Source organism: Bison bison, unplaced genomic scaffold, assembly GCF_000754665.1.
Source record: "Bison bison bison isolate TAMUID 2011002044 unplaced genomic scaffold, Bison_UMD1.0 scf7180017864072, whole genome shotgun sequence".
Classification (NCBI taxonomy): Eukaryota; Metazoa; Chordata; class Mammalia; order Artiodactyla; family Bovidae; genus Bison; species Bison bison.
The window spans coordinates 2962149-2972493 of NW_011494644.1; the positions used below are offsets into that span (position 1 = coordinate 2962149).

A 10345-nucleotide genomic window follows, 5' to 3' on the forward strand; every position below is an offset into this window, starting at 1 on the left:
AAATGCAAGAGTCTCTGACCAAGTACACAAGCACATCCACTCATATCTCATTCTCCAAAGCATGTCCTATGGACAAGCCAAAGTCAACGAGAGGTGCATACACACTCTTCTCCAGAATGCACACGGAGTTTTTGGTAATCACAATTCAATCTACCACACTACTGTGTTTTAAGCACAAAAGGATTTATTGTGTGGAATTGGGTGTTCACAAAACTGTCAGAGGTGCTGGAAAAATAGGATTTAGAGCAGGTGCTGTGTTTTCAGAGAATGGTACATCAGAAGGTGACTAAGATAGATGCTGACTTCCAGTTCACTCATAATCACAGCAAATTAATTTCTGGAAGAATCCTGTAAGGTTGGAATGGGGCTCCTTAAGTAACTGCTGACTCTACAGACTCACCTCTGTCTTTTCTTTCCTTCATAGGTTTGAACATGCGTTGGGGGCGGCCACTCCAGGCACTTTGCATCCTATGGAGGTCTCAGATGTCCAATCACGCTATCCGCATTCATACTAGGCAACTGGCATCCCTGCAGTGGGGACACCAGGAAGTTCCTGCCAAATTTAACTTTGCTACTGATGTGATAGATCACTGGGCTGGCATGGAGAAGGTAATGGGGTGGAAAAGAGGCACACAGTTGGAAAATTTGGCTGAGTTCACTAGTTCATCCATTCATTCAATAAGTATTTGTTGAGTACTTATTATGTGTCAGGCACTATAATGAGCTGTGAACAAGATGTCCATCTTCCATTAAGGTGCATAGGGTAGGAACAAGAGAACAAGAGCTTGGCTGAAAGAAGGGTTCAGGAAACTGATGCAGGGTGGGGCAATTTGGGAACTGCCACACCTCAGACAGCTGAAACGCACAGCTGATCTGAACATACTCCTCCACATTCTCTCTTGTGACCTCCCAGGGTGAAACAAGGACTAGCGAGTTGGAGTCATAGAGGAAGTAAATTTGTATTTAATAAAAGAAAAATCAGCATTCTCTTGTTAAACCAGCATCAACGAAAGACTGAGTCAGTTTTCTCAGAAAGCTATGTGTCCTTGTCATTAAGGATACACAAGTAGAATGATTATTAGGCAGGGAGTGTCAAAAGGATTCCAACATGAGGCATCAGAGAAGAGAGTGATACAAAAATTCCTAAACTTTCTTTCCTAGCCTGGACTTCCAGAATTCTGCTCCATTCATTGCTGACACAATGATTGACTTTACCTGAGTTCAGTGGACCTTTATGGAAGATGAAAGGATTCATCCTGGCTAGGGTAGCAGAAGAGGTGGTTCTATTAGCATGGGCTTAAAAGAATGATGATCAGAAGGAATCATAGTTGTGATGTCTCAACACCATGACATAACTTTAGAACAGAAATGGCAAATGCCAGGCCTCTAGGCTAAACATGGCCCATGGTGCAGGGCTCTCTAAAAAAAAAAAAATTGGTAAACATTTTAAAGTTGAAACTTTTCAAATAAAAATTTAGATTTCTGGCTTTTATTTTGAAGTTATACTTCTTTAGAATAATGAAGGAGATCTTTACTACCACGACTCAAAATCCTGAATTCATAAAATAAGTAATTTACTAAATACATGTACATTTCAAAAAAACAAATTTCCATTGACAAACACTGTCAGCAAAATTTTAAAATAATGACAATCAAAGTAAAGATAATCAATTCATAAAAGAGCCAAGAGTTTATATCTCTAATGCAAAAAGAGCTCCTAGAAATCAAGAATAAAAAGATGCAATCAAAAATAGATATGGGCAAATATATAAACAGTTCACAGAAAAGTGAACTCACAAGGCCCTTAAATATAAGATAAAATGCTCAACTTCACTCATAGTAATAGTTACACAAATGAAAACTTCACTGAAATAATATATCTTACCTACTAGTTACATAAAAATTTTGTCAACATACTCTGTTGACAAAACTATGAGGAAATAGACACAGGTACTGATCAAAGTGCAAAATGAGTCAACCCTTATAAAGAGGAATTTTGAAATATCTAATACAATTACAAATAAATTTTTCTCTTTGACTTGACATTAGTGCTTTCAAACTATGATATGGAGACCCTGAGGATTCCTGAGACTTTTCCCAGGGGAATATGTAAAATGAAAACAATTCAAAACAAAACTAAGACGAATTGGAACTCTTGTGCAACACTGGTGGGAATGTAAAATGATCCAGCCATTGTGGAAAACAATATATTTCCTCAAAAAATTAAAAATAGAGTTACTGTATAATCCAGTTTTTCCATTGTTGTGTATGTACCCCAAAGAATCAGAAGCAGGGTTTTGAAAAGATATTTATACACCATGTTTATAGTAGTATTAGTCACAGTAGCCAAAATGTAGGAACAATCCAATGTCTATCAATGGACTAGTGGATAAATAAAATTGGCATATCTACACAACATTTTTTAAAAAGAATGAAATTCTGATATATGATACACCATAGATGAACATTATAGACAAGTGAAATAAGCCAGATACAGAAGGAAAAATAATGTGCGATTCCATTTATATGAGGTACCTAGAGTAGTCAACGGAGAAGGCAATGGCACCCCACTCCAGTACTCTTGACTGGAAAATCCCATGGATGGGGGAGCCTGGTAGGCTGCAGTCCATGGGGTCACTAAGAGTTGGACACGACTGAGCGACTTCACTTTCAATTTTCACTTTCATGCATTGGAGAAGGAAATGGCAATCCATTCCAGTGTTCTTGCCTGGAGAATCCCAGGGACGGGGAGCCTGGTGGGCTGCCGTCTATGAGGTTGCACAGAGTCCGACACGATTGAAGCGATTTAGCAGCAGCAGCAGCAGCAGCAGAGTAGTCAAATTCAGAGACAAAAAGTAGAATAGTAGCTACCAGGGACTTGGGAGATGAGGGACTGGGGAGTCATTGTATAATGAATACACAGATTCAGTTTTAGACAATGAAAAAGTTCTGGAGACAAATGATGGTTGTCATTACACAGCAGTATAAATGCATGCCACCAAACTGTGTACTTTATAAATGGCTAAAATGGTAAATTTTATGTTATGTATATTTTACCATGGGCTTCCCTGGTAGCTCAGTTGGTAAAGAATCCACCTGCAATGTAGAAGACCCCTGTTGGATTCCTGGGTCAGGAAGATCCCCTGGAGAAGGGCATGGCAACTCACTCTAGTATTCTTGCCTGGAGAATCCCCATGGACAGAAGATCCTGGCAGGCTACAGTCTATGGGGTTGCAAGAGTTGGACATGACTGAGCAACTAAGCACAGCATATTTTACCACAATAAAAAATAAATACATAGAGATAGATAAATAAATCTAAGGTAATATTTGCCTTTTTAATTCTTATTCTCTAGGAAGTATACTGTGTCATTTTCCAGAGGCTACAAAGAAGTAAATACAGAAAAATAAAGGAATCCAAATGTCTTCTATTAAGGAAGATATTAATAAGATTTGCAAAAATATAAAATGATGCCACTCTTCTCATTATATTTTGTTTGTTTCAGAAAGTATACTTACTTCTTCAATAAAACATATTTTATTTGTGTTAATATATGATGGACTTATTACTGTTATATTTAAAAGCTGAAGCTTCAATATTTTGGCCACCAAATGTGAAGAGCCAATTCATTGGAAAAAATCTTGATACAGGGAAAGATTGAGGGCAGAAGGAGAAGGAGATGACAGCGGGTGAGATGGTTGGATGGCATCACCAACTCTGGACATGACTTTGAGCAAACTTCAGGAGATAATGAAGGACAGGGAAGCCTGGCGTGCTGCAGTCCATGGGGTCGCCAAGAGTTGGACATGACTTAGCGACTGAGCAAAAACAACAACAATAATAGATTTATTCACACATGTATATAATTTCTCAGTTTAATTTCTAACAAACATTGAGAGATATTAATAAGGGGCTTATAAATAAAGCTTTTTAGGATTGTAATACTTCTTAAGAGTGTATAGGAGTCCTGGGATCAAAACGCTTATTAAGCACCACTGCGGCAGTTCCAAGATGGGAATTTATTTTACCTGCTTGTGTACCAGCCCACCTTAATCATTAGGCCTTTTCTTTCTTCAGGCTGGCAAGCGACCCCCTGGCCCAGCCCTGTGGTGGGTGAATGGCAACGGAGATGAGGTAATGTGGAACTTCAGCCAACTGAGTGAACTCAGTCAACAAACAGCCAACGTCTTCGCAGGGCCATGTGGTCTGCAGCGTGGGGACCGTGTGACAGTGGTGCTGCCCCGAGTGCCTGAGTGGTGGCTGGTGATCCTTGGCTGCATGCGGGCAGGTTGGTGATTGACCACCTGAGCGGGGCACCATCTCCCTTGTGAAGGAAAGTGGTGGCAGAGAAATGCAATCATTCCTCCCAAAAGATGCCCCCTCCACCTATCATGTGGTCCCTCGTCATATAGAGACACCACTGTTCTCCCATTTATTTAAGCAAACTATGCCCTAAGCAGTATACTAATTGGTTGCTAATACAGAGTAAACAAAACAGAGTCTATGGGACTCACAGATCTCTGGAGAAAGACAGCTGCTTTAAATTATTAATTGCATATACAACTATTGAATCACAGTTTTGATAAGTGGCATGAGGTTCTATAAGAACCTATACAAAATATTTGTCAAACTATTACCTATAGGGCAAATCCAGCCCAGAGCTTGTTTTCATAAATAAGAAGTTTTATTAGAACCCAGTCATGCCCTTTTTGTATATTATCTGTGATTGCTTTTGAACTATAATAACAGACTAACATAATTTGGACAGAGAGCCTCTGGCACATAAAGCCTAAGATATTTGACATTTGCTTGGCCTTTTGTAGAAAAAAATTGCTGATCTTTGCTATAAAAGGAGACCCAAACAGACTAATCTGAGAGGTTTACAAAAGTCTTAGTAGAAGTAGTATTTAGTCTGAGAGCTGAAGGACAAGTTGGATTGAACCAGGAAAGGAGGAAGAGAGGAGGAGTGCTCCAAGCAGAGGGAACAGTAGAGGGGAGGGAAGCCTGAAAATCATGAAAGAACCTGGAATGATGATTTGTGTGCCTACAGCCCAGGCAGCAAAGAGAAAGTAATGGCAAATGGGTCTGGAAAGATGGACAGGTGCTAAACTGGCAGAATCTTGTAAGCCATGGCAAGGGAAGGGTACTGGGTCCTTATGCAGTGAGGAATGGAAACCATAAACTGATTACATGTCATGATTGTTTTCTATGTATAGATGGTGACTCTGGATGGTGCATGGAGAATGGGATGAAGGAGGGAAAGAATGGGGTTGAGGAATTCAAATAGGAGACAAAGAATGATAGTGATTTCAATTTGGATGGGGAAGTAGAAATGAAGTTAAGTGGTTGGATTTGAGAAAACTGATCGCAAGATTTTTTTTGATGAATGACATTAGGTAGAGGAAGAAATCGTGTGAGATGGAGAAGTCAGAGTCACTAAGGCAACTGGGTGGATGCAGTGGTCTTTTTCACAGTGAGAAGCAGCTATGGGAAATCAGGGAAAGATGACAATTTCAATTTGGAAGCTGTTGAGTTAGGCGCACCCAAGTAATGTTCAAGAAGGGTGGAGACGGTCTAGTTATAAGATGAACGTGTCCTAGGTGTATAATATAAAACATGATCACTATAGTTAACAATATGTATTGTAGAGAGTAAATTCTAAACATTCTCATCACAAGATAAAAAATAAGTGTAGTCATGTATAGTGATAGATGACATAAGGTAGTATTTATTAATTATCTATTTTTATTTAATATTTATTTATTTATTGTGGTATTCATTTCTAGTATATAGGTATATCAAATAATCTGTATACTTCAAATAAATAAATTATTGTATGTCAGTTATATCTCAATTTTTTAAATATATGGATAAAAAGGAAGGGATGAGAAGTGAATAGCTGGGATTTAAGGGCATAACATCTGAGATGCAGACAAAAATTTAAAAATTATCAATTTTTAGATATAAGAGATGAGAAGTGAAAGAGCCTCAAGAAACACCAGTATCCCTCATTTACAACTTATCTTTCCTGGTCTTCTTCACACACAACAAGCATTCTCATCAATAAGGAGGAAAATGTGAGTGTGGTAAAAAAAAAAAAAAGTAAGAGTTATCAGAGGAATCTGAACACAGCTAGAGAAGCAGGTAGCCCATGGGAGGAGTGAGCAGGCCATGAGAGAAAAGTCACCCAAAGTGACACACTGAGAGATAATGGTCTGAAGGGAAGGAGAACTCAGAGCAGGAGATGGAGGGACAGTTGAGGTGGTAATGGGTCTGCAGTGTGGATCCTGAAGTGTTGAGAGCGGGAGAGAGCAAGCCAGAGGTGGAGACTAATAACCAGGAAGAGCATGTGAAAGCAGCTTTATGACAGGTGAGAAACAGTCTAATTATTATCCAGAAGAATAAAGCAAAGTCACAAAAGTCTCATCAAGATAGAAAACAAAAACCTAGGAGTGCTCTTCCCAAAGAAAATTCAGTGTCCCATGCTTGAGATAGTCAGGATTTTGAGCACCGCGGAATCGCATGGAAAATTGCAAGTTCTTTTAAGGCTCTAATATTTTAGTTACTATATATGATTGTTTGGATATAGCAAACTTCTATAGGGCAGTGTGTGTGTGTGTGTATGTGTGTGTTAGTGGCCTTAGACTACCAATGTTGTAACAGCAGGCAATTCGGTTTCTCTCAGTCTCAGTAGACTCCTTACAGCTCTGACAACCCCAGGGACATCTGTGTTTAAATCACTCTCTGGTCCTCAGTTCCTTTATTATTGATACTCCCCATTGGTTATCACCACTCCAACCTCCCCTAACCCAGCTGCTCCCCACTGGCTGTTCATATTAGGATTCTCTAGGGGAGAAATTAACCATCCCTTCCAGTTCTCTCTTTAAGCCATTTGACTTTTTCCAGGCCTTGTCTTCATGCCCGGGACCATCCAGATGAAAGCCAAAGACATTCTCTATAGGCTGCAGGTGTCTAAGGCCAAGGCCATTGTGGCTGGGGATGAGGTAGCTGAGATAGTGGACACTGTGGCACCTGAGTGCCCTTCTCTGAAAACGAAACTATTGGTGTCTGAGAAAAAACGGGATGGGTGGCTGGACTTCAAGACACTACTGTGGTGAGTATCTATGTGTCTTGTTGTTTAGTCACTGTTTTGTCCAATTCTTTTGTGACCCCATGGACTATAGCCCATCAGGTTCCTCTGTCCATTGGATTTCCCAGGCAAAAACACAGCAGTGGGTTGCCATTTCCTTCTCCAGGGGATCTTCCCAGGCCAGGGATCGAACCCACATCTCCTGCATTGGCAGGTGGATTCTTTACCACTGAGGCACCAGGGAAGCCCATCAACATGTCTTAGCCTGAGCTTTTACCAGAGATGGAAACCTGCACTTATGTGCAGGTTCTTTATTTGGGAAGTCTGAGGAGCAGTGTGTATGATGGGGGAGAGTGAAGCAGGAAAGAAGTAAGAGTTAATACAGAGTTTATTATCTTTATTATTGAGTCACTGCACAGCATAAGTGGGCCTTGATCTGCAGGGACCTTTTGAGGAGCACACAGAATGCCTCTCAGGATTATCTACTGAAGGATTGACAAACACTGACCCGTCAGCCCTTAACCTGCGTTCATAGAGGGCTGCCCAGAGACGTTATTTACCCCACACTCTGGGCTGCACATACATGCGTGCAGGATAGGCTCAGAGTCCCATGCCATGGTGGTGACAGAGAATGAAGGCCGGAGGCACAGAGTGCCTCACCTCACTGTGGCTCGCAGTAGAAGCAACAGCAAGTTGGAACTCACCCAGAGCTTTTGACTGTGTTGAATAAGAGGTAAAGCTGAGAGGGTATGTGGCAGAACACAGGAGATGGCTGGTACACAGGGTTTCTAGACTCCTTTTCCCATCTTCTGCATCCCTAAATGAGGCTGCCAGCCATCTATAACATGATTGGCCAGAAAAGTCTCCCTTTCATATGTCTGAAATCTCCACACTAGAGTCAATACCTTAGGAAATTCCTAGGGAGAGTGTAAGCTTTTTCTTTCTAGTGTTACAGTCTTTAATATAACTGTCAGGGAAATAGACAACATAACAGCAGCTTTGAGAGACTCCAAAGAGGAGTAAATGCTTCTAGGGACTACAAAAGGGTAGATTGGGAAAATTTACACTAATTGAGCATCTCCTGTGCACCTGCTGTCATGCTGTGGCTTCCAACAACAAGCAAATTAACATTCACTGAGTTCTCAAAGCAAGTTGCCATTTCCTTTGTGTTAAAGTTAACTTTCTCAATAACTCTGAGATGGGTGTTATATTGATCCCATATCTCAGATATGGAAAATGAGACTCCGAGAAGTTAAATAAATAATCTAGAGTGACATGGTTAACAAAGTATCAAACTTGAGTGGTGTTCAAACCCAAGTCTGACTGACTCAAAGTCTCAAAATCTTATCCATTCATAAGCCTCCCTTCTAGAGTGTGTCAGCTGACTTGCCTCTCCAGTATGAGGGAAGATGGGAAGGCATGAGTCACCAAGACATCTGGGGTCCAGGGCAGATCTTATTAGGTGACAATCTGTCACTGTTGTCAGGAAAGCATCTACTACCCATTGCTTTGTGGAGACTGGGAGCCAAGAAGCAGCTGCCATCTACTTCACCAGTGGAACTAGTGGCCTTCCTAAGATGGCAGAACACTCCCACTCAAGCCTAGGAATAAAGGCCAAGATGGATGCTGGGTAAGAAGAGTCCTTTCTCTCTGGAAACTATGTGACTAGACCTTGAGATGTTTCTGAACTCAAATTCAATTCTCTTGAAATAAATAGGTTACCATGTGGCACTTCTGAGAAACAGAGTTGGGAAGGAGGGCAAGGGGGAACATGGCTTAGCAAGCTGGGTATCCAGTGACCCGTGGTAGAACATTTCTGTCATCGATAACGAGATCACAAAACCTCTTCAGTGCTTTGAGCAGTGTATCTATTAGCTTGAGTGCTTAGCACAAGGTTGATATGCATTTTTTCCCAAGACTGACCTGTAGCTTGTCCTTTGGAATGTTAGTAATTTTCTTTGATGCTGTCCACATTCCAAGAGGCTGTTTTTGTCAGTAGCAAATTACTTTTCAAATTCATTAAATAGGGATCTGTAATTGGATTAATAATATGAACTGAGATCTCAGAATTTCTGTATCTTGGATCTCATAATTTAGTCTTTTCTTTCACTCTACATCAATCTCATCAGTGGAGTCAGAAAATAGTGTGTTAAGATTGTCATGCAATGATAACAAGAGATCTTGATTTTTTCAGTTGATCCTGCTTGCCATGTTAATTTTATTAGAACTAGAAAATGCTTTAATGCAAAAGACCTCAAAAACTTAAATGTCCTATCTATGAGCCTATGGCATCAGAAAATTAAATTTCATAGAAATTATTTAATAGAAGAGCTACAGTAAGAAAAACAGTTTCAAAAGATGGAAAGATAAATAAATGTAGCTAATATATTAAATTCCCACTCACCCTTGAAAATTTGATTCCATTTGGCTACGACCTAATTTCTTTACAGAGCTGGCTGTGGGTGAAAGTAGCAATCATCTTTAGGACGGGACATATTCTATGGTAATTCCCAGCCACAAGGAAGTTCTTTCTATGCAGCTTAAATTATTTTTGCTTTCAGTTCAGTTCAGTTCAGTTGCTCAGTCATGTCCGACTATTTGTGACCCCATGAATCGCAGCACACCAGGCCTCCCTGTCCATCACCAACTCCCAGAGTCTACTCAAACTCATGTCCATTGAGTCGGTGATGCCATCCAACCATCTCATCCTCTGTCATCCCCTTCTCCTCCTGCCCCCAATCCCTCCCAGCATCAGAGTCTTTTCCAGTGAGTCAACCCTTCGCATGAAGTTGCCAAAGTATTGGAGTTTCAGCTTTAGCATCAATCCTTCCAAAGAACACCCAGGACTGATCTCCTTTAGAGCGGACTGGTTAGATCTCCTTGCAGTCCAAAGGACTCTCAAGAGTCTTCTCCAACACCACAGTTCAAAAGCATCAATTTTTCAGCGCTCAGCTTTCTTCGCAGTCCAACTCTCACATCCATACATGACCACTGGAAAAATCATAGCCTCAACTAGATAGACCTTTGTTGTCAAGTAACATCTCTGCTTTTGAATATGCTATCTAGGTTGGTCATAACTTTCCTTCCAAGGAGTAAGCATCTTTTAATTTCATGGCTGCAGTCACCATCTGCAGTGATTTTGGAGCCCAGAAAAATAAAGTCTGGGACTGTTTCCACTGTTTCCCCATCTATTTGCCACGAACTCTGATCCCATCTCTTCATGGCAAATAGATGGGGAAAAAATGTAAACAGTGA

At 40.6% G+C, this 10345-nt stretch overlaps 1 protein-coding gene across 2 annotated transcripts in view; it reads left to right on the top strand.

The window, feature by feature from the left end:
- Positions 1 to 10345, top strand: part of LOC104986540 (acyl-coenzyme A synthetase ACSM2B, mitochondrial-like) — a 49233-nt gene that overhangs the window by 1193 nt on the left and 37695 nt on the right. For both annotated transcript variants that reach the window (XM_010837140.1, XM_010837139.1), the window contains exons 2-5: positions 425 to 609; positions 4078 to 4288; positions 6907 to 7114; positions 8577 to 8720. In XM_010837140.1, the coding sequence (XP_010835442.1) occupies positions 433 to 609; positions 4078 to 4288; positions 6907 to 7114; positions 8577 to 8720 (740 nt within the window). In that variant the 5' untranslated portion in view covers positions 425 to 432. The remainder of the gene's footprint in view (positions 1 to 424; positions 610 to 4077; positions 4289 to 6906; positions 7115 to 8576; positions 8721 to 10345) is intronic.